The 23796-nt window shown below is 53.1% G+C and overlaps 1 protein-coding gene across 1 annotated transcript; it reads right to left on the reverse strand.

The window, feature by feature from the left end:
• Positions 1-343: 343 nt before the first annotated feature.
• On the reverse strand, positions 344-23796 carry SH2D4A (SH2 domain containing 4A). The gene is made up of 9 exons (XM_039542433.1): positions 23244-23796; positions 19393-19540; positions 16717-16882; positions 14086-14166; positions 12407-12545; positions 10908-11124; positions 8536-8666; positions 4813-5033; positions 344-3065 (listed from the first exon to the last, which is right to left on the reverse strand). The coding sequence occupies exons 1-9, from the start codon at positions 23416-23418 to the stop codon at positions 2973-2975; spliced, it is 1371 nt and encodes a 456-aa protein (XP_039398367.1). The 5' UTR covers positions 23419-23796; the 3' UTR covers positions 344-2972.

The following is a 23796-nucleotide window of genomic DNA, read 5'->3' on the forward strand; positions in this document are numbered from 1 at the left end:
CAGCGGCACCAAGGAAAGTTGGCGCCTGTGACAGAGAGTATCCACACTAACTGTACAATGCGAGCTGTGCCCTTCCTCCTACTGGGAACGCCTGCTCCTGATCCTGGGGAGCTGAGTGCCTGACCCTTTCACCTTCACCTGGGTGCGCTACTGAGAGAACACAAACCGCCAAAGCAAGAAGAGGGCTGGAGCTGCCTGGCCTCCCTGCACATCCTTGGGCTCTGCAGAGGGGCAAAAGGCTCTGAGGGGAACCACCACCTCAAACACCTGGAGCAGCTGCCACACTCATCCTGAGGGTGCCGCAAGGAGGCGGCGCCCCTGTACTAGATCCAGGCTCGCACCTTCCACAGGAAGCCCGTGGTTATGGAGACGATTTTGTCACAGTAAAATTAGGCAAAATTCACAGAACATCCATGGCAAAAATGTACAAAATCAGGGTATGGTGACAGCAACAAACAATGTGACACTTTAACAAAGTCTGACAGCGTAACATTTACACACAACATTAATGCACTTGTTTTCTTTGCCCTGTCAAAGTAGACTGTGTTGCCTTTAGAGCTGCATATTAATGAAAAGCTATATACTAAAAATCAGTTATTTTTGTCCAAATCTCTTTTGCAAAGTGTTGCCATTTTGGTCTGACAAGTTATTCCCAGACGCGGCGGCTGTTGTCCCCAAGCACATTTTTACAAGATGAGGAGGAGGGGTCATCGCCCATGCCGTAGCCTGGTACTGCTAAGCATCGCAGGGCGGCTGCTGCCAGAGCTGGGAATCTGGCCACCATGCTGCTCCAGAACTGGAAAACATCCTTGTTCCGCAATTCTTGACCGGCTCCACAGTCAGCCAGCTACGCGCTCTGTGCTGGAATGTTGGCTTCAAGCAGTGAGATATTTTCAAATCCTGTGGACTCACAAATGTCAAGGTGTTGTGCTTGATTTGGCTCAAAGACACGTCCTGCACTGAAGTAACTGGCAGGTTGGTGAAAGCGGGTGGTTGAGTCAGTGGCCATGTATGACTTTTTTTTTTATTAAGTTTTCCGAGAGGGCAGTTTTTGCTGGTGCATGTTGGCAGGTTTCAGAGCGGCTCTCTGCCCGCACTGCAGGATCAGGCAGGTCATTTTTCACTTGATGAGTATGAACTGTGGGCTCTCCATAAGCTGTAAGTGTGTTTATGATTCGGGATCATGTAGAGCCTGGAGTGCGTCAGTAACTGCTGAGGATTGGTAGAGAGCAACAGTCTCTTAAACACTTGTACTGCTTCGACCAATCTCCTCTGTAAAAAATGAAACGTAATCCTAAGTGTGTTGAGTGGGATAGAGGTGGAAGGCAGGCTCGCCTCTACCGTGTGGCAAGTGGTTATGCAGCATATACATTTTAAGACCAGAAATGCCCATGGTGATCATCTAATTTGCCCTCCTGCTTAGCACAGGGCATAAAAACTTCACCCAGTCCTTCCTGCTTCAAGCCCATCTCTTGTTGCTGGGCTACAACGCATTATTTTTAGAATCACATCTTCCCTTGATTTGAAGACTTCAAGTGATGGCAAATCCACCACATTGCATAGGAGACAGAATAGAAGTAAGGTGCCGGATACTCTTTTCAAAATGACCTGAAGGACTTTGTGTTGATGGCTTTCTTAAGTTGTGCGGAACAACCCCAAGCCACATGGAAGAAGAGAAATTAACTGGTAATTTAAACTGAAACTGGACTGATTTTTTGTTCACAATTTTGAAGACTGCAGAGCTTGCAAGTTGTCATTAGTGGAGGGGAGGGAGATAATTTATCTGATTTTCATAATATGCACCACCAATCCTGGTACTGATGCTAAGACACATTTTAGCATCTTCTCAAGTCTATGCCTTGATATTTCATACTGCAGCTCTCAGGACAAATACTACAAGCTCAGCTGTTATGTCAAAGAAAAAGTAGAAGGCCCAGCTACATTCAGCATGAGCAGTTAGCTCGGAAATGTGCCTTCTGTGATTTGCAGGACTTCAATAAACAGTTACATTAGGGTAAAGAGACTGGGTACTTTATTGGCAGGCATCTCTCATTGTTCATGTCCACACTGGAGTTGAGTAATACTGACGATTAACAGTAAAAGGCTGCCCAGGAGGCTGGATGTAAAATAGCCCAGGCTCTGTGTGCAAGGGTTAAAACTTCTCAGCCAGATTCCCACTTGGTTTCTTTATTTAACGAACTTGCCGTTTCCTTCCATCTCCAAAGGGCATCATTCCCCCTCCCCCCGTGCAGAGGGGCCAGCACAAAGCTTAGTCACCGAGTAAGCCCCACTGAAGCCCTATATTAAGGGACTATGTGGGTTCATGCGCTGCACAGGTCTTGTGCTGGCCCCTATTCATGGGGTGGATTTTATGGTGGGCCCGATGCTGCAGCACATTGACCGACCTCTACTCCCACTGACTCCAGAGGACTCAGCCTCTTGCAGGATTGAGCTGCAATTATGCACCTTACCACGAGGGGCCAGGTCCCCTCCTTGATGTGGCTTCACCCCCTTTGAACAGACTTTAAAATACTAATTTCACTGCACCTCCGGCAAACATCCCACAACATCCCTTTAATGGCAATTTATGCTGCAGTAGTTGAGGGCAAAATGTAGCTTAATCAGAGACAGCCCAGAGTCATTTACACAAACTAACACATGGCAGTATCTTCCTTCGACAGCTTTGTTCCTGAGCTAACCCTACAACAATAAGGCTGAAGCTGCTAGCGCTCCTTCCTGGCTTGCTAGGCTGCTGAATGCTGCAGCTGCTGCTGCTAACAGAGAGCAGCGCCCAGCACTAATTGCCGTTTCGCTGCTTTGGTGCTAAACATTTTCAGATATGGACACTTGTGCAGAGGATTTCACTTGATCGGTGCTGGCTGGGCATTATGGGGTCTGTCTCTCGGACAACCGTTCATCTGTTCGTTCAGGGGAAGGCACGGGCGTGTGTCACAAGGTGGGAACGGAGGCTTTCACTCAAAGAGATCAAGGTAGTCAGGTTCCGGGCCCTGTTGGCCACATGGGTAAAGCAGCAGCTCCTTCCCCAAAGAAGTGATGGGCTCCTCCTGTTGGCCAAAGGACATTGGTTAAACGCCACAGTCTGAAATTAACACAGTTGCACTGACTGACAGCCTGTTAGGGGCAAGAGACGTCTTTCCATAGCCTCTGAGCCAGCACAATTGTGACTTAGGCCAATCATCTTTCATTGATATGGTTCGGGCTCAGTTCAAAGCCTGCCAGAGTCAGTGCAAGGATCCCACCGATTTCTGCAGGCTTTGGGTCTGGGCCTGTATTGCCTTGAGCGGGCCTCACCTCACACTTCAAATGACAACATCCAACCCCCTCAGATTGAGAGGAGCTTTACCACTTGGCTCTGCCTCTTTCTGGGCAGCAGCAGCCTCCCGCCAGGGCCGGTCACCACTCTGGGGGGGGGACTGTCTTCTCCCTCTGCTGTCCCACAGGCACCGCAAGGCACCAAGCCAGCCATGATCTACCTCCCCTGGCTTACCAAGGAGACACAAAAGTGAGCCAATTAACCCAACTACTCTGCCCCCCCCTTCCCTTCACACGCCCCCACTTGCTGCTGCTGCTCCTCTGTCTTGCTCTGCTCTCATGAGCCAGTAGCAGCAAATGGATTCTCATCTGTTAAAGCACCGTGCTGGGGCGGGGGAGAATCCAAAGACACCAAGGTTTCTCTTTGCTACCAGTGCTGGCTTCGCTAGCAGGAGCGTCCTTTTGAGAAGGGTGGTGGTATTTAAGGGAGTTTCATGCACAGCTCATTTAATGTGGGGTGAAATTCACCCCAGGGAGAGGGACCGGATGAGGCCTAGGCAGCATGTAAGTGCCCTGTTCTGAGAATGTAGGTGGAACAAGCACATTGGTTTTGTGCCAGCTCTCGGCCCAGTGGTGAGCTTCCCTGAACACCAACACATTATTTCTCACTGAAATGGGCTTGAAAACAAGTTTTAATACAGTCAGTGAGTTGGCGCTGTCAGTAGGAGCTGCACCCTCACCAAGTGACTCCGGCGACGTGGGAGTCCCGTGGAGACAAGATCTGCTTCCATTCTTGCTCTGAACACCAGGAGAACGAATGGCTTTACAAGTTGGCTGTCTTGTCTGATTATCGCAAGCCAAAAACTGGACTGCAGAGCCCCAGGAAACCCCTTCTCAGAGCAGCCGAATGTTTTAGAAGCGCTCAGCTGGTGAAATCCAGTCCTGTGCAGAGGGGCAGCCCAAGGCCAGTGGCCGAATAAGTGCCACCTATTCACCTTCACGCTGGGACTGATGTGCTGCTGACCTGGATGCTGCACCTAGGCATCCCCCACCCCAAACACACACTCCTTCCAACTGGCCCTCTGCTCACCACAAATGACCTTCATTATCTCCACTAACTGAGGCCCTCGGGTGGCGCTCGGCACATGAGAAATGCTGACTCCTGAATCCAAAGCAACGGGAAGCTATACTGAAGAGAGGCCCGGCCCGTTTCACTCCACGCTGCTCTGTGCTACCTTTGCTGCATGCGGTGCCTCGCTTTTATCAAACGGAAGCTGATTTATTGCTCTGTAACCCAACAGTTCCCAGCACACACTTGGTTCATGGAAGGGAAAATGTAGGGACAGTCCCAAATCATGTACCAAGGTGACCAGAAAAGCTGGTTTGCTGATAAACTTGCCTCTGCCTGCAGGTGGCTTTCATTTGCATTAAGGTAGCCTGTGCTGGGTGCTGTACAACCAAAGGGACGGCCTCCGCCCCAAAGAGCTTTAGGCCAATGACAAAGATGAATTGTCACTGCAAGCATTGAGAGGGGCTCACCTTGTGGTAGTTGACAAGGTCGGCCAGTGTCGAATGCTGCAACTGGTCCACTCCCAGGAAGCTGTAGGAGTTGCTGGAGGCATCTATTAGAAAGTGCTTGCAGCCCTCCAGGGACAGAAGGGAGAGTGCGTAGCCTTTGATTTTCTCACTGACCCGGATCAGAAAGCTCCCGGGCACTGATTTGCTCAGGAGCTCCTCTGCTTGCCTGAGGGTTACGATACCTGCCAAAAGCAAACCAAAGAGCTTACAGGGGAGAAGCAGTTTGGGGGCAGCAGAGGGCTGAATGTAACAATGCTAAGACGGATTCTGTTTTAACCCTTTAAACTAATCCGTAGCATTTACATCATGCTGTATGTCTCAGAAGCATTTCACAACCTAACCACTTTGCTCCAGGCCAGATCGCGGCCCAGCTCACACGGCTGGGCTAGCAGGAGGTGCGCGGCAGTCCAGCTGGCATGGCCAGGTAAGGGGGATAAGAAGGGAGGCAGATAAGTACCTTAGCCAGGGCCAGCTTTATGAACAGCAGGGCCTGATTCGAACACCCAGCGGCGGTTGGGGCTTCGGCGGGACTTCAGCGGCAGGGGGTCTGCTCCGGGTCTTCCGCAGCACCGAAGGCACCCCCACCACCACCGAAGCCCCGGAGTGGACTCTGCCCCCCACCCGCCACAGACCGGGAGCAGACCCCCTCCCCGCCACCAGGTGAGTAAAAAAAATTAAAAAGACGCCTAAAGGGCAGAGCCCTCTTAGGCGCGGGGCCCGATTCCGGGGAATCAGCTTAAAGCCGGCCCTGACCTTAGCTAGCTAGATGAGGCTGCTGTTAAAGTCTGCACATACTGAAAGACATTGGAATTACAGAAGCCCACGCTTAGGGTATGGCTACACTTGAGAGTTGCAGCGCTGGTGGAGGCTTTCCAGCGCTGCAATTAGTAACTGTCCACACCTGCAGGGCACATCCAGCACTGCAACTCCCTGGCTGCAGCACTGGCTGTACACCTGGTCTGCTTGGGGTATAACGATTGCAGTGCTGGTGCTGCAGTGCTGCTCGTAAAGTGGGGCCACACACCAGCGCTGTTATTGGCCTCCAGGGTATTAGGAGATATCCCAGAATGCTTTTAACTAAATTACTCCCTTTGTTTTGTTATGATGCCTCTCTTTGTTTTGTTGTGAACTCGGGGCTCCGGGAGCTGCTTATCTGAAAAACAAACACAGCTCCTGTTTGCTGTGATCAATCTGTAACTGACTGAACAATCAAATGAGATAAACCCACTACCTTGCTGTGAATGAGGCAGGCAGGGGGATGAGTGTTTGCTTGATGAGAGAAACAGCGGGGCGGAGAAAGGGAGTCCCGTTGGAGCAGCTGCTTATCTGGTCTGCAGGCTGTTTGCAGTTAAGAGTAAGGGGTCGGGGAAATTTTCAGATTTTGCAAGGCAGGGAGCTGATACAGTGTCGGCTCCAAAAATCCACTCTCTCTCTCTCCCCCACTCCCTGTCACACTCCACCCCACCCCCTTCTTTTGAAAAGCACGTTGCTGCCACTTGAACGCTGGGATAGCTGCCCATAATGCATCACTCCCAACAGCGCTGCAAATGCTGCAAATATGGCCACACTGCAGCACTGGTAGCTGTGAGTGTGGCCACACACCAGCGCTTTCCCTACACAGCTGTACGAAGACAGCTGTAACTCCCAGCGCTGCACATCTGCAAGTGTAGCCAAGCCCTTACCTACCGTTTATACTTTCTTTTAACTGCTTACGCCTCTCCCGGAAACGCTCTGACAGGCCGAGCCAACGAAAGAGACTGAGCACACGGCTAGGAGAGCTGCTCGCACCTATTCTGTTGTGTACGGAGCTCAATTGCATAACATTCTTGTTGCACCTGCAGAGTCTTTCATTGCACATTAGTTGGTCCTGTTAGCGCTGGCTGGCACATCAGCCCAGAGAACAACTCCGCTCGCGCCCATGTGCGGTGAGTGCACGACGCGTGGGATCTAGTGACTCAGGAGATGTCTGTACTGCAGTGAGAGGTGTGACTGCTGCCCGGGCAGGCCGCTACTTTCAATCCAGTTAGCATGACTCAAAGCAGTGATGTCACAGCACTGCAGGCCACGAGCAGGGCGCCAGGGTTCCCCCCGTCACTACTATTTTTAGCCACACTACCTAGATTATAGCTAGTGCAGGTAGGGCTGCCCGACTGCAGTGTAAACGTACCCGTAGGTGCAACGTGCATTAATATTACATGATTGCAGATATGCTCTACCAAGCAAACACTCCTCACTGAAGTGCGCACTAAAGGGACCCAATGATATGAACATTGTTACCGTTTGTTGCTTTTGCTTGGTCTAGAATTGTTGGATCAGCTTCTCCATGGCCACCCCCACCCACCTCCTTAAGCCAGGACACGTGCTAGGGCTCCCGTGTTCCCTTAGTGGTACAATAAATACAACCCTTGGCTCTTTTCAGCTGCAGATCTCAAAGTAGTTGACGGAGTTGACCCCATTTTACTGGTAGGAGACGGAGGCAAAGAGGGGAGACGTCATTTCCCCAGGTCAGTGACAGAGGAACAGAACCCAGTCTGCTGAGTCCCTCGCTAGCTCCCTACTCTTGATGGCACTGCCACCTGCCAAGCGCCCTGCTGAGGCTTAGCTTAGAAAGCAGCACCTCGTGTACAGAATGTGGAAGGTCTTTTAGGCCAGAAGTATCAAGCTGTGAATTACATTTGCCATTTGGGCACAAGTTTCCATCCAGAAGAATGGACTAACTGGGAATGCCCTCCTGGTGGGGTGGGAAACGCGCCTCCTTTTCTGTCTTCTTCCTTGGCTTTGTCGCATTGGGGCGGGGCCCACTGGAGACCCACGGAGCCTGTGTGATTGGCACAACATTTACAAAACAGCTGGCCAGGCCTGACGCTTTTGGTTTGAAATCATTTTCCTTCTCCCACATGGCTTGTCTGCCATGGCTGATGAGCCCCGTCTGCCCGATTAGAGGGGCAGAGAGGGGAAGTGACTTGGCCAAGGCCCCCCCAGCAGGGCTCCTGAGTGCCAGGCCTGCACCCTCTGCACTGTACCATGCTGCCTTCCTGGCTAGATCTGCTTGCTGACAGGGACTCTTAGCAAAGCACTCTACAGTCACTGTCTTTAATGGAGTGGAAGAGGTTGGTCAAATTTGTTCCTACCCGCCCTGGGTCATCGCTCTACCCGGCATGCCTCTTGTGCCTTGACACTCTCTTTACGTGGTGTCTATTATTTAGGTAGGGCCTAAGTGCCCCAGTCATGGACCAGCGCACCAGTGCGCTAGGTGCTGCACAAACACAGAACTAGCAGGCAGTCCCTACCCCAAAGAGCTTGCAGCCCAAGTGTCCGCACCACATGACAAATGATCTTTTAGGCCCTGATCCAGCAAGGCACTTAGCACATGGCTTTAAACATGTAGCTGCGCCACAGATTTCAAGTGAAGTTGAGGCTCCAGCTGAAGATTTTCCACTAGTGGGAGGCTGGTCATGAAGGGCACGGGTGAAGGGAAAGGTGCTATCCATGAGTCTGGCAGCGAAGATTTGGCAGAGGGACACGCACTATGATGTGTGAGATGCAGTTTGTATGTGCTCAGCGTGGGTTACCGTTGCGCTGTTGGGGCACATGCTGTCTGGAGCCGTTTCTCAGACCGAGAATGGACTACCTGGGATGGCTTTCCTAAGGGCAGGAGAGGGGCTGGGAAGCTGTGGCACTCACCGTGGAACCAGGGTGCTATCCTGTCCGTGGATTTCTCATAACCAGCCCGAAGAGGAAACTGCTCTTCTTTAAACCACCTGATGATGCTCTCCTGGGTGGAAGTGGAGATGGTCCTCTGCACGCCCGGATTCCTGCGGTTCCAAGAGACTCGTGGTTTGTCCAGTGAGGTCACAACCCAGAATCCAAGTTCTGTTCTCTACAGGTTCTTCATCACGGCTCATCACAGCAAAAGTATGTAGGCAACTAACTCCCATCAAAACCAATTGCAGTTAGACACCTAAATACCTTTGAGAGTCTAGGCCTGAGGACCTAAGTTAGCTTTGCCAAAGAGCAGCTGCTTAGATCTTGGGGCGTGGATGCTCTTTGGTTAGATGGATTAAAGCGAGCCTAATACGCCGGGGGGTCATTTGAAATCATTGTATTATTGGAGCTACCCACATCCATTGAAAGGGGCACTTCTGCCCGGCTCTAGGAGCTCATGGAGAATTCTTAAATATCCAGCTGGGACACGGACCTGCAGCTAGAGCCGGCTAGGAGAGGATTTATTCCCTCTCCCCTGGGGAAAATTCTGCTGAACACACAAGCTGGCCAGAATTTCTCTTTGAAATTCCCTGGATTTTTTGCCAAACCCCAAAGAACTTCATTTTTTTTAATCAAACTAAAAATTGACAAAAATAGAGAGAAAAGGTGTGAAGATTTCCACTTCATCACAAAGCCACTTTCCACGGAGAAAAAAAGCCGAGGATAATTGTTGGCTGGCTCTATGTATCACTCAATCTCAATTGTTAATCAACATGCCCACAGCAGCCAGCAGCAAAACATACGAGATCCGCCCCTAGAGCCATTGCACAGCCGGGAGAGCATGGGGCTCTTGCAGCATGGCTGGCAGGTCAGTGATTGGGACTATTTCAAACTAAGGGTACGTCTATACTTACCGTCCGGGTCGGCGGCTAGCGTTCGACTTCTCGGAGTTCGATATATTGTGTCTCATCTAGACGCGATATATCGAACTCTGAATGCGCTCCCGTCGACTCCGGAACTCCACCACCATGAACGGCGGTGGCGGAGTCGACGGGGGAGCCGCGGACTTCGATCCCGCGGCGTCTGGATGGGTGAGTACTTCGAACTAAGGTAGTTTGAGTTCAGCTACGCTATTCGCGTAGCTGAACTTGCGTACCTTAGTTCGACCCCCGCCCTTAGTGTAGACCAGGCCTAAGGGGAGGACAAGTTCCCAAACCCAGGGGGGCACTCTGCCAGCTGTTCCTGTCTTGTGGGGCCCCAGCAGATCTCAGCTGCAAGGGGGATCTCTCAGAGGAGATGGTCCCAGGCCATATAAGGCCTGAAAGGTTCAAACCAATTCTGCCAGTGCAGATCCAGGAGCCCCTGGGGTCACATGCTCCCATAACAAACGACCGGCCAAATTCTGCACCAGCTGCAGTTTCCAGGTAGGTTCCAGCAGTGGCCCTGGGCAGTGCACACTTCAGTCGCACATTAGCTGGGAGACGGTAAATAAAAATGGCTGGGAGACCTGACACTGTCGGGAGAACACGCACCCTTCTGTGAAGCCCCCCAAAAAACCCCTATTCGAGATGGCAGCTGCTAACCCAGCTCTCCCCAGAGGCGAGCTGACAGGGCGGGAGAGGGGCAGGGGGCAGTATTTCCCGCCAAATGGCACGTGGAGGGAGCAGACGAGGTCCCAGCAGAGCCGTCGGCAATGCTGGGGGAGGCTGCGCATTTCAAGTGAGAAGAAATGCAGGGCTGGGTGGCTGGGAACTCAGAACAAAAAAGAACCCAGACCGATGGTTCTCAGTGGCTGTGGGTCCCAGAATCCTGTGGCATTTTGGTACCAATTAGTGAAGGCAGCCAGAGGGCACCATGCACCCATCGGCCGAGCTCCAGGGAAGGCAAAGATCCTTTCAGTTCCCGGGGCTGCCTTTTACAGAACTTGCTGTGGATCTGGCCCAACGTGTTGTGCAGCCCCAAAATCTGGGGCTGCCTGTGGAATCTGAGGGACTACGCTGGAGTCACTTCAGGGGGAATATTGCCAGGGGAGCCCAAAGCATTCACTGTCCTGAGAGGGGCTGCTGGAACCACGGGGTTTACCCCAGCTGACACGGATTTGTATCCTTAATTAAATACTTCAAAGAGATGAAGTCCTGGTTAATCATTATCTTCGCGAATAAGGAATAGATCTGTCCCGTCCAGAGCACCTTGCCTTGGAAGCGCCCGCAGCGTAGACAGCTCGTGTCTGATGAAAGGTGTCATGGTAGTGTATGAAGGTTACTAATCTCTAAGGCCTAGGGACTCCCCTCCCCTCCCCGTCCCACAACAGAAAGATCCCGGCCACTTTCATCACCGGGGGCAGTTCTTACCTGTGAGGCCTCCCATTGGCTCCCCCAGAGTTTAGGGTTTTAGGCTTGGGTGGAAGGGAAGGCCGGGGGGGCAAGCTCTGCTCCTGGCTCCCAAAATTCTTGGACACTTCGGCTACCTTCCCTTTGCGGATCCCTTGCAGCGACAGCCTTTTGTAGTCGTCCCTGGCCTGCTTGGCAATGGAGCGTCTCCGCTCGTCAGCGGCTTTGGATTTCCTCACTGGAACAGAAGGGAGGCGTTGAAACCCACTGCCCCTCTACACTCCCCCAGGCTGGCTGAAGCTAAGGAGTTGCCTATTTCATATGGGCTAGATCGTGCCCTGAGGCCACCTCTAGACCCAGCTCCTCCCCCATCCCCGGTTCTCTCCTGAGGACACCTTGGCTGTGCAGCAATGGGCGGGGGGTGCAGCCAGATTTCATTACTGGTAAGGGAGGGAATGACAGGAAAAGTTTGTGCACCACTGCTGTATAGTCTCTCTCTCTCTCTCTCTCTCTCTCTCTCTCTCTCTCTCTCACACACACACACACACACACACACACACACACACACACACACACACACACACACACAGAGAGCAGGGGATTTAAGGGCTGTTGTAGGCTCTCAAACTACTTTTGAAACTGACTAGTTTCCAGGGCGACGATGCCCTTGGTAGCAGAGCACTGCTGTGTAGCGCTGACTCCAGAGCTGGTGGAAGTAGGGTGAAAAGCGCCAAGCCGGGGATGGTGGCATAAGGCTGGCATAAAATGCCCCGGCATAGGACTGATGCCAATGGGTGTGCTACCGGGGATGGGTGAGGGTCAGTGCAGGCACTACCTGGGGGTATTTAATCACCTAAGTAGCACCTGATTTTCACAAATATGACACAGCCAGTTGGGAGCTGCTAGCTGCTCAGTACTTTGACAATCAGGCCAGTTACTTAGTTGCCTTGGTATGGCCTAACTTAATCCTAGCTTGAAGTGAGACATATTTGTAATACACCATCACCCTCTCCTGGACACCCAGGGACACTGCAGCTTCTGGCCCTCAACCACTAACCGTAGGGCAATGCCCCCTCGCAAGGCACAGCAGGAGCCACCTGCCCCGAGCACTAGCAGAGTTCAGGAATCAATATGGACCCACAGTCCTAGACAGCGGGGGCAGCTCAGCCCTACAGAGCCAGCCCCCCGGACACACTGCAGGGCTGAAAGTATCCAAGCACCTTCCCAGCCAAAACTTCTCAGAATTTTTTGTTCCATGAAATTTTTTGAGTGTGACCTTCTGCTTCAATTCTGAATGGAACCTAATTTCAAAACATCCATAGTTCCCATGGGACAAAACCCCCCTTTCCTAACCAGCTGTAGTCTTCATGCCACAGAGCCGGGTGACACTGGGCCAGATTAGCTATCTAGTGACGCTGCATGAATCAAGAGAGGCCCCCGTACATCAGCCAAGTGACCAGCTCCGATTCCACAGAAGAATCAGACCAGCTAAAGGAAGGGGAGACACCAGCATCTCTTACAGGATTCCTGCCACTCGGGATCGTCCTTGTCCGATTTCTGCCCTGACTCCTGGGCCTCCTTCCGGTCGGTGTTGGTGTGCAGTGCACTCTCCGCAGATGCTCTCATCCCTCCTGGCCTCCTCCTTGCTAATTCCTTCCCCTGTTAGGAGACAATGTGTGTACTGCCTGGTGCTCGGCTTGGTTTCTGCTGACTGCCTTGAGCAGTCTCTGGACTCCAGGGATTCGTTTCTTTAGGGTCTCCTGTGAAATAAGTGGGGTTCCCCAACACACCGACCGACCTCCTCCCCGCTACCTGGGAGCCCAGGGCTTCTGGGGTCCATTCGTGGGCACAGGCTACGCAGATCATCAGGCCAGGGCAGGAGGAGCTCCAGAGGTAGGATGTGACATTAAATAACTCTAAAGGCCACATCCTGAGCTGTGGCCAAGGAGCGCTCCGGGAGGGAGTGGAGGGGGCTGTTTTATCCTCAGCTGCCTCAGGACCAGCCCACTCCCCCACACAGACCAGAACAGCTGCCAAAGACCTGCAAGGCCCCATTCCGGGGCTCACTGAGACCTTACAATATCCTATTGATTCTTGTTTCACTCACACCCCGTGACACATGGAGCCCCTTTGCCATTGCCAGCTTTGCTTTAAGATCCTCCTGCAACAGGTTCAGAGCTGCTTGTGGAGGAGAGAGAGTTTGGAGTCAGCCTGGAAAAGCTCTTTGGCTGTATCTGCCCTGGGCATAGCAGCACACAGGAAATCTATGAAGCGTGAACATGCTGCAATGGCCTGTTGGACAACAGTGCGTCCCCTGCTACCGTCCTGAGTCCCAGTCTTGGTTACTTTAACTCCTGAGAGAGAGCGGAGATAGGAGGGGGCCAGAGAAAGGCAGGAGCTACTTTAGAGCGCGACTGTCTGGCAAAACTGTAATACTGCAAAAGTGGGGTTATTTCGCTTGGAGAGGAGAATTAGCGGGGACTCTGCTGAGACGACGGGTGTGCTGAAAAAGGGCCGGCCCCTCCTTTGCTAGCCCGAAACCTGGGCTGCTCGCTGCAGCGTGAGGCCGGCAGTTTGAGGATAAAAGGCATTCTGATGCAGCGTAGAAGCAGTCAGTGGAACTCACTGCTGCAGGATGGGGCACGAGGTTTCAATCATGGTGGGCACAGACGCTGTCTTTTCCTTTTCTTCAAGGGTGCTCAACCCCCGCTTGCCCCAATGCCTGGCCCCCACTCCGCCCCTTCCCCCAAGGCCCCATCTTCACTCTGCCTCTTTCCACCCCCCTGCCCGAGACCCCCGCCCACCCACTTCCCCCAAACCCCTCCCTGAGCCGCCAGACAGCTGGTTGGTAGTGGTTCCGCCCCCTATTGACTGTTGGGAGGTGATGAGCGGGGCGGGGAACAGCTGTGGCTGGTGGGTGCTGAGCATGCACTATCATTTTTCCGGAGCACCCATGGAGGCGGTGCCCTGCATAGTGGAGCCCAGAGACATTATGCCTGTCTGGGGTGGGACAATGGTTCTTGCTACCTAGCTTTTAAGAGATGTAACCACCCCGGGAGCTATTATGCCGGCTGTGGGTCCTGAGGAGCCACCTAGGCTGGGTGAACGTCCCTGGCCAGCTCTGCTTGCTCGAAGGGCTGCAGAGCAGACTCTAGCCCCCTGCCTGGGCGTGTGAAACGCACGCGGGCTCACTGCTTACCTGCTGAAAGTCGTACTTCCTCGTCTGAGCCTTGGAATCGGCCAACATCTGCTGCACGTCTCTGCCATTAGTGGGAACAGCCTAGACGTTCAATGGCAAACAACCCCAGCGTTAGCATTGGAGCTCTTCCCATTCCTCCACGGGCCGTATACACATCGGCCCAGCTCTGGCCCCCATGTTGAAACATCATGCTGGAGGTTTCGTTTAAAATCACACTTTTTAATATCTCCAGATAGTAAGAATGTGGCAGCCCTTTTAATGCCCATCTCACGGCGGGTCCCTGGATGCACTGCTCCCCCCTTGGGAATCTCACACCCGTCGTTTATTCCAGACCCCGCAGTTCATCCTCACATGGGATTGGTCCCCACTCAAGACCGAGGTCTGACTGTGCTAGGCGCTGCACGAAGTGAGAGACAGTCCCTGCGCTGCTGAGTTTACAGCGTAGAGAAACGAGAGAGGCAAAGGGTGGCTGACAGACAGAACCAGCATCCCCGATGAGGAATTGAGACAGGCAGATTAGGTGACTCGCCCTGGGACACACACGGACTGTTTGGCAAAGATGGGACCAGGCCACAGCTCTCATGAGCCCCATTCCAGTGCCTGAGCCCCAAGACCAGCCTTCCCTTCTACTGCATTTCACTGAGACTGGGGCGACCCTTAGTCCCTACACCATGTGTGTGTGTGGGGGGGGGGGTCTGAGGACCTCACAACTAGAGCCTTGGACACCCCTGACCTCTGACTTAGAGAGATAAGGAGGCAGGGACCCCTGTAGCCTGAAAGAGCGCTGCACGTATGTGAATGAACCCCCTTCTGCATTCCAGAGCCCTCCCCTCTGAATACAACTCTCCTGCACTAGTCTCCATAATCAAGGCCTGGCCCTCCTAAAGGCAGTGGCTGAATGGAGAGGAAGGAAGGTCTCGGGGTTAGGACTCGGGAGACCCAGATTCAAGTGTCTGCTTTGCCACCGACTCCCTGTGTGAGCTTGGGCAATTCACTTAGGCCCTCTGTGCCTCAGCCCCCCAGCCATGCAATGGGGATAACAGCAGTGCCCTACCGCACGAGCTACTAGGAGGATTAGGGTGTTGAAGAGTGCGAGGTGCTCAGATCCTGTGGTGACAGGCACCATGTCAGTACTATGGATCAATAATTGGAAACCGTTGTCTCTGCTTGCTGAGAGAGTTTGCCAGCAGCCAGAATCCCGGTTATTGAGCCGCGTTATCATGGTTTCTTGTACTTTGAGACAAACACAGCCGGGCTTATCTCTGAACCCTCTCGCACAGAACTGAATGTGGAGGTCAGAGCCACCTCTGTCGGCATGGGCGATAATGCTCTTCCGGAACGCCACTGTGGGACTTCCTTGGCATCCCCTTCCTCAGAACCATTATTCCCCCTTAAATATTAACCCAGGCGTCTCTCCCTGCTCTGCTCAGACAGAGACATGGAAATGGAAGTCATGCACCTTTCCCAGGTGAAAAATCGTTCTCATGTCAGTTATTAGAACAATGGAGATGTAAAAAAAAGGGCAAGCCTTAGACAGCACAATGACCATCCCACATCTTGGCCTGTGTTTTATCTCAGGACTGACAGTCTCAGGCGTTCAGAAAACACTGAAGGGTTTGACAAACCATGAGAGTGTCTTACAAATCACAAGATTTAAAAAAATTGGGGGGGGGGGGATTCTTTCCCTTCTGGTTTTTGAGCTTTTAGTGATCATGTTTTAAGCTCCTCTCATGAGAAACAGAAATCTCCTTCAGTGAGAGAATAAAGCTGAGCTTCTCACCTAATCCCATGACTCCACAGTTGAGACTAAGAAAACCACCACACGTTGGAAGACTTGCAATAAAACCCATGAGAGCTGGCAACACTGAGGTCACCTCATGGATGCCTTGCTGTCGACTCAGGCTCGATGTGGCCAAAATCAAGCCTTAAGCGAGTTACCTTGCTTTTCTACACTGATGACAGAGCCGCATGTGGTTTTAGACACATACTTGCAATTCTACACAACAGTAACCACTAAGGACCTAACCCAAACTCCACTGGACTCAATGGAAGTCTTTCCAGTAACTTGAACGGCTTTTGGCTCAGGCTTTAAGCATGCCAGTGACATGTGTGGATAATAGATATTTAGCTCAGCAGCCTGTTCAGAAGTCCCAGACCGAGAGATTGTGCTCCATTGTGCCAGGCAGTGCACACGCACAGAGCTGAACTGAGAGACAGTCCCTGCCCCAAAGAGCTCACAGTCTAGACAGACAGACAGACAAAGGATAAGAAAGGAAGCATTATAATCCCCATTTTACAGAAGGGAGACTGAGGCACAGAAAAACAAAGTGACTTGCTCATTACTACAGAGAGAGAGGGTGGTATGGCTCAGAACAGAGCCCTGATCCCCCAAGTCCCGTGCTAGTACTTCAGCCACAAGACTATCCTTCCTCTCAAGAAGGTTGCTCTCCTGAGTTGCATGGCTTCTCCAAAACATAGACAAAAGGAGCCTTTAAAAATCAAATGGCTTTTTCCAATTCATGTTTCAATTTATCAAACACTGGCCCCATTCAGCACAGAGTCTTTGCAACCGCCCCCGCCCCCCGAAGTTATGCACTTCTGAGCAGTGTTAGGAGAACAGAAAACTAGTACCTGAGCATGATCCCAGCTTCTCTCCTTTTTAGCAGCTGTTATCACATCTTCCTTCTCCCTCTCTCCAGTTTCTTCCTCCTTCCTTTTGGCATCTCCCTCACCCAGGGCTTCTGGCTGAGAATGCAGGGACCATGGTACAGCCGGTTCAAGGAATGTTTGACTTCCTCTGTGAAGACATCAAGCAGGAATTTTGGATTAGAATCAATAGTCTTCAGCCTTCCGCCTTCGGGTCAACCTCCTCCTCGCCCTGGCAAAAATGGCCTTCCAAACTACTGAAAGGAAATTACATGGCAATGAAGCAATTCTGCAGCCCAGCAGCAGCTCCCAGAGACGAGCACTATGTCCATGCTCCTGGTGCTGAGACAATTAAAGTAATCACTCACTGCAGTTAATTGTGCACCCACATGCAGGCAGATACCTGTTGGCATAGAAATCACTCCCGAATATCAGCTGCGGTGATGAGCGGGATGCTGCCAACCTGAGCTCTCACGGGACCATCCCATAGCACTGTAAATAGATACTGTTCAAAGGCCGTATTTTCAGGAGCACCAGCACAGGGTTGGGGTTAGAGCAGGGGTGGGCAAACTATGGCCCACGGGCCATATCCGGACCACGGGACCCTCCTGCCCGGCCCCTGAGCTCCTGGCCCGGGATGCTACCCCGGCCCCTCCCTTGCTGTCCCCCCTCTCCCGCAGCCTCAGCTCGCTCACTCCGCTGCTGGCGCAATCCTCCGGGCAGCAGGGCTGTGAGCTCCTGGGGCAGCGCAGCTGCAGAGCCTGGCCTGACCCGGTCTCTATGCTGCGTGGTGGCGGTGGCATGGCCCAGCCCCAGCCACCGGTGCAGGCCGCGTGGTAAGGAAGCAGGGAGCAGGGAGCAGGGGTTGGATAGAGGACAGGGGAGTTCAGGGTGGTGGGCAGAAGGCGGGGGCGTGGATGCTGGTCAGAGGGAAAACGGGGTTGAACGGGGACAGGGGTACCGGGGGGCAGTCAGGAAGGAGGGGGGGTTGGATGGGGCAGCAGGGGGCAGTCAGGGGTTCCAGGGGCAGTCAGGGGACAGGAAGAAGGGGTGGTTGGATGGGGCGGTGGAGGTCTGGGAGCGGTCAGGGGACAGGGAGCGGGGGGGTGTGGATGGGGCAGGGGTCCCAGGGGGGCTGTCAGGAATGAGAGGAGCGGCTGGATGGGGCGGCGGAGGTCCGGGAGCGGTCAGGGGACAGCAAGAAGGGGTGGTTGGATGGGGCAGGGGTCCCAGGGGGGCTGTCAGGGAACAGGGGGGGTTGGATGGGGGAAGAGTCCGTGGGGGGGGCAGATAGGAGGTGGGGGCTGGGCCACAACCTCCTCCCCTAACCAGCCCTCCATACAATTTATGAAACCCGATGCAGCCCTCAGGCCAAAAAGTTTGCCCGCCCCGGGTTAGAGTCCCAGGTCAATGTGCATGTGGCAGCAGGGCTAAGAGGGGCTCCTGCACGCTGGAGGCTGGGAATCAGGGGGCATCTGGAGCCCCCATGTAATCTCTAGTCTGCATCCTCTGCCATCTGCAGATGGCCTGGAACAATGCAGGTGCCCATGGAACCCCCTCCCCCGACTGCCGTGTCAGAGCAGGTAAAACAAACGAACCGGCGCCTTTCCCCAGCGCTCAATCCCCCCGTTATCTAAACTGATGGTCAAGGTCATCTGCAAATCATTCGTTAGTAGGCAAATCCACTCTCATGATTTGCATACAATGTTAGCAACCAAGCTCCCCATGCCCCCACCAAGGGGCCAGACCCGACCGAAGATCACTTGGCAGCCTCAGAGCCTTGGCTCAGGCCCCATCTCCTCAGGGAGACACCCTGCTGCCCTGCCTGGGAGCTGAGGGCCGAGGCCGGCACCTTCAAAGGGCTTGCCCAGGAGGCAGCCTGGCCGCATGACGACCTCCTGAGGCCCCTTCCAACCCGAATACTCTACGGTTCTATGCCCACGGGGAGGAAGGCACAGCCACGGGCAGCTGGTAGCGGAGGCAGCAGCCTGCCAAAGGGATTCTCAGGAAGCAGCTCGTTGGGGCTCGTGAGCCAGCCAGCAAACTCACCAGCCAGGAAGGCCGAATGAAGCTCCCCGGGACACTACAGTCCAAGGCGTGTTCCCCAGGGTTGGCTTTATTTTCAAACAAGAGCAAATGCACCCAGACCACTGGGGCACCCACTGAGGGCTTTCCAGCATGGACGGGAGGGCCACACCCTTCCCAAACAGTGCTTCGCCCACACACCGCTCCCTGCCCCCGAGGCAAGAAGCCACACAGCTGACTCCCTGTAGGCCATGTGCTCGCGCCCAGGCACGTGGCGACTCCGGTGCCCAGTTTTAGGGCCCAAGCCCAGATCTTCCTAGATACATTGGCACAGATGTTCCCAGGTATAAATCAGGGGGACTTAGGGCCTAGTTACCTGTGAGGATCTAGGCCCAAATCCCTAACAGACACACGCACCCAAGACCCAGTGCCTCTCTCTGGACGTAGTGTGGGTGGAAGGGGGCTGTAGAAATCCCCACAGGGGAGAAACACACAGAACTTTGCTCTATTCCAGCTCTCCCTTTTAGCCTGCGCTGATTATCAGCTATTAAAGAGCACCTTCCGCCTTAGCCACCACCTGAGTAACTGCAAACCTGTCCAACCGGCTCCTGGGGCCGGGGCCGAGTGCTGCCTTACCTGGCTTCCCCTGCTTCCTGCTGAGCCCTCCGTGCCTGGATTTCCTCACAGATCACATCGTAAGGCTTATCCGACGCGTGCTCGCCCATGACCCAGACCCAGACTTCACTGTCCGTGCCGAGCTTCCACTTCACCGACTTCCCATGTACTGCAAGACAAACACTCAGGGCACCGGGGGGAGGGATAGCTCAGTGGTTTGAGCATTGGCCTGCTAAACCCAGGGTTGAGAGTTCAATCCTTGAGGGGGCCATTTGGGGAACTGGGGTAAAAATCTGGGGATTGGTCCTGCTTTGAGCAGGGGGTTGGACTAGATACCTCCTGAGGTCCCTTCCAACCCTGAGATTCTATGCTCGTGCCCCTGTGACTGAACACACCCCTGTATTTACACACTCCAGTCATAATCTTAGTTTTCAAATGACACCTCTCCAGGCGTATTTTGTACAAATCGCTCCCTGATCAACAACAGGGTGAAATGTGTGTAGCAACAGTCCATGGAAAGTTAGGAACATTTGCTGAAATCGGGACTGATGAGCAGGGGCGGCTCTAGAGCCCAGCGGGGCAAGCACCCGCCTGGGGCGGCCCTTTCCCAGGGGGGCGGCAGGCTGGGCCGGTGGACCTGCCGCAGTCATGCCTGCGGGAGGTCCACCGGAGCCCCGGGACGACTGGACCTGCCGCAGGCATGACTGCGGACGGTTCGCTGGTCCCGCGGCTTGGCTGGACCTCCCGCAGGCATGACTGCGGCAGCTCAACCGGAGCCGCCGGACCAGCGAACCGTCCGCAGCTGCGGGGGCGCCTCCCGGGCATGATTGCTTGGGGCGGCCAAATTTGTAGAGCCGCCCCTGCTGATGAGGAGGGGGTAAACTAGTTTCTCAAAGACAAAGGACAAGCTGGTGCCTCTAGCCAGCTGTCATCAACGTTAACTGGCAATCACCTGTCAAGTGGCAGCGAAGTGGGGAGCCAGGAACAGATCGATTTGCATTTGAACAAACAACACGGAACCGCCTTCACCACAAGACCCATATCTCCACCCTCACAGCGGGAAGGAATTTTATCTAGCAGTGACCCTCAGGAAAATCCATTTCAAAGGGTGACTGGAGAAAACATTAAACTCCAGAATCCAGAAAAATCCCCTCTGTGGTTCTTGCATTGTGAGAAAGGGTGAATCTTAATTTGTTTCCCAGAGAAGATAGAGCTTGCTACAGAACGACAGTTCACCCTCAGGGCCTCTGCTAGATTGGTGCACCTGTTGGCTGTTCAGTGCCTATAAGGCTTTCTGCTCTGTGGGTCCCTTCCTCTCCAGAGCTCCTTTCCTGCCCATTGCTCACACTCCCAATTCTGCAGAGGGCTGTGGCATTTGTGGCATATAAATCCCTGTACTCCCCTCTCTGAGCCTTGTTCAAACCCTGCGTGTACAGAATATGAAAATGCACGATCTAATAATAAAGCATGATGTGCGTTCATTTCAAATAGTGATTAACACTGGAGACTTTACAGAAATACATTTGGATATTATCCCAAGTTCAGTGACCTTCACACAGGCCTGGGATAATGAAAACCTCTCTCTCTCTGATGTCAGGCTCAGGTTTATAATGGCAAGGGGTAATCTAAAATGTGTTATTCTGAACAGGAAAATATTTCCATTTCTTCCTTTTGATGTAACTGCTTCTAGTTTCTGTTACTAAGGACCCATCTTTGAAGTGTTTTTTTCTTTATACATAATTAAAGGGTGACTGGACTATAAAAAAGGGACAACCCCCGCTCCCAAGGTATTCTCTCTGTCTCTCCCTCTCACTTCCTCTTTCACCTAAGACGACAAAGGTACCTGGGAATTTAGTCAGCCCTGTTGCTGGGAAATGTGAGAAGGGTTTCACCTTGAACCAAGTCTAGCTGGTTTAGTTACTAGAAAGTGGTTTATCTTTATTTCCTCTAGGAACCATTTATGACTGTAACGCCTTAGACTCACTTAAAATCTATCGCCTTGTAATTAAATAAACTTGTTTTATTCATTAATCAAAATGAATCCAGTGTTGTGTGTAAACTGAGCTGTTTGGGTGACTCCAGTTAAAGTACCAAACTGGTGTACACTGACCCCTTACAGGGGCAATGGACCCTAACATCTGGACAGAGGACAATGCATATTTTGGGGGGAATCTGGGGACTGGGAATGTGTTGGGGTCACCCTGCAGGTGGTAAGCAAGGCTGCTGGAAGCTGGACTGTGGCTGGTGTGTGGCTGGCAGGTTGTGGCTATACGCAGACGCTCAGGGTGTGACCTGCATGCTGTCTGGCTGTGTGTGTGGCACCCAGGTTGGGAGCAATAGCAACAAAGCATTTGCAGCACCCAAGGTTGCAGGGCAGGGGGTGACAACTCCTCACTAGTCTGGATTGCACCCCAGAATGTGATACCCCCAACCCTTGATTACCTGGGGGCTAACTGCTTGGCAGGGGGGCAGGGCAGTTGTTCAGGGGAGGAAGCTGCTAGCAATTTGACATGATTTGCCAAGCTATATTCAAAAAGCCACTCTCAGTTTGAGCAGCAATAGCCCGGGTCAGATTCGGGTCCCCTCCCCCACAAGTAGGGCCTTACAACACAAGCAGATAGACTGTAGTCAATGGGGCTATTTGTGGAGTAGGGTGTGATCCCAGATGCAGGGTGCAGGAGCAGACCACAGAGAAGATAGTGTGGCCTAGTGGATAGAGCACTGGACTGGAACTCAGGGGACCTGGATTATATTTCCAGCTTTGCCGCTGGATGACCTTGGGTGAGTCACTTCATCGCTCCGTGCCTCAGTTTCCCCATCTGTGACATGGGAATAGCGACACTGATCTCCCTTGTAAAGCACTTTGAGATCTACGGATAGAAAGCGCTAGATAAGAGCTGGGGTTGATGCTTATTATTATGTCCCCCTGGTCGTGGACTCCTCCCCTCCAAATCATCTTCATCAAATTCTCCCCCACCCCATTCATGTCCCCTTCTCTGGGGCTCTCTGTAACCCTGCCCACTCTGAGGAGCTCCCTGTGGCTCCTCAAAGCCCATTTCTCCTACTTGCTAATTCCAGGAGAGCACTTGACTGGGGAGTCCGGCCTGGGGAAACAGAGCTGCTCTGACCAGTCTCAGCTGCTCCCTGCCCCCGTGACCCTGAGGCCTCTGGGGAGCGGGAAGGCAGTGGCAGGGAGAGGTATTTCTAAAGGAGGGCTGCTGCAAATGCAAAGCTCAAGGCCACCTGGGCTAGGGAGCCTCTTGAACACTGGGTGTCCTCCTCTCCTGTGACAGACATGCTCCCCACCCCCCCATACAGAGCTAGAAGTGCAGCCATCACCCAGCCCATGCTGACCTGCCTCAAAAATCCTTCAACCATCCGGCTTCCTGAAGAAGAGGGTCAAAAGTAACACAGTCCATTAGGCTACGCGCGGCCTGACGCCCGCTACTGCTTCAGCCAAGGGCGTTCGGCCTACAGAGCACGGCACCTAGTTAATTATTTCTGTTACAGTAGCACAAGAGGCTCTGTTGTGTGGGGTCCCTGCTCCCAAGCGCTCCATCTACGCAGACAAGGGAAGCATTATGGGCCCCGTGTTACAGGCAGAGACATTAAGGGATTTGCCCAAGGTTACTGAGCGACGGCTAGGACCTGGGCCCGGCTGTTAGGGATAACAGTGCAGCGCCTGACTCCCTAGCCTTGGCTGTGTTCATTAGCCACCTGCTCGTAGAAAGATTTTTTCCTGCAGTAACCCTGGCACCCCCCTGGGAGCTGTAACTTGAGCTGTAACCACTTTTCACCCAACAGCAGGTTGCTTGTAACCCGGCACAGCTGTATTTGCCAGGCAGCAAGCCCAGTGCTGGGGAGCCAGTTACCTTTCCTCTGGGTCACTTTCTTCGCTGAGTTCTTGTCTGTGGCAGCTTCTGTCTCCTTCCACCGTCTGACCTGCTCCTGCCTCATCTTGAGGAAGAGGATCTGTTTCTGCTCCTCACTGAGCTCTGCCAGCAGCTCAGGATCGATGTACATGTCTGCCAGGATCTGCTGCAGCATGGCCGCGGCTCTGGCACATCAGCACTCCTGGCAACACGCTTCGAAGACAGGATTCTCCTTCCCAGGCCAGGTACAGCCGCACCAACACCAAAAAAATCTCTCCACACCCAGAGCAGGCAGCAGGAACTCAGACTCACCATGGCAATTATAATCTCATCTCTCCACCTATTTTAGCTAAGACTTCCTGCACAGACTGAAAAAAGTAAATAAGTAGCTTGGAACCTCCAATTATGATTCACGGAAATCACAGGAGATCTGAACTTGCCGGCAGAGCTTAAAGAAAAGCTCTGTCCTTGATCGTCCAGGGATGAATTGCCAAGATTTATAGTGAGAACATTCTTTTTCTGCCCCAGTAAATTTCACTGATACTGTGTGGAA

This window comes from Mauremys reevesii, linkage group 5 (assembly GCF_016161935.1).
Source record: "Mauremys reevesii isolate NIE-2019 linkage group 5, ASM1616193v1, whole genome shotgun sequence".
In the NCBI taxonomy this organism is placed as follows: domain Eukaryota; kingdom Metazoa; phylum Chordata; order Testudines; family Geoemydidae; genus Mauremys; species Mauremys reevesii.

Excerpts from the sequence above, each read along its gene's own strand:
- SH2D4A (XM_039542433.1), bottom strand. The coding sequence starts at position 23,418 with ATGCTGCAGCAGATCCTGGCAGACATGTACATCGATCCTGAGCTGCTG. Across the intron at positions 16,883-19,392 it reads CAGGAAGCAGGGGAAGCCAG|AGGAAGTCAAACATTCCTTG; the intron begins GTAAGGCAGCAC and ends ATGTCTTCACAG. Across the intron at positions 14,167-16,716 it reads GAAGCTGGGATCATGCTCAG|GCTGTTCCCACTAATGGCAG; the intron begins GTACTAGTTTTC and ends TTGAACGTCTAG.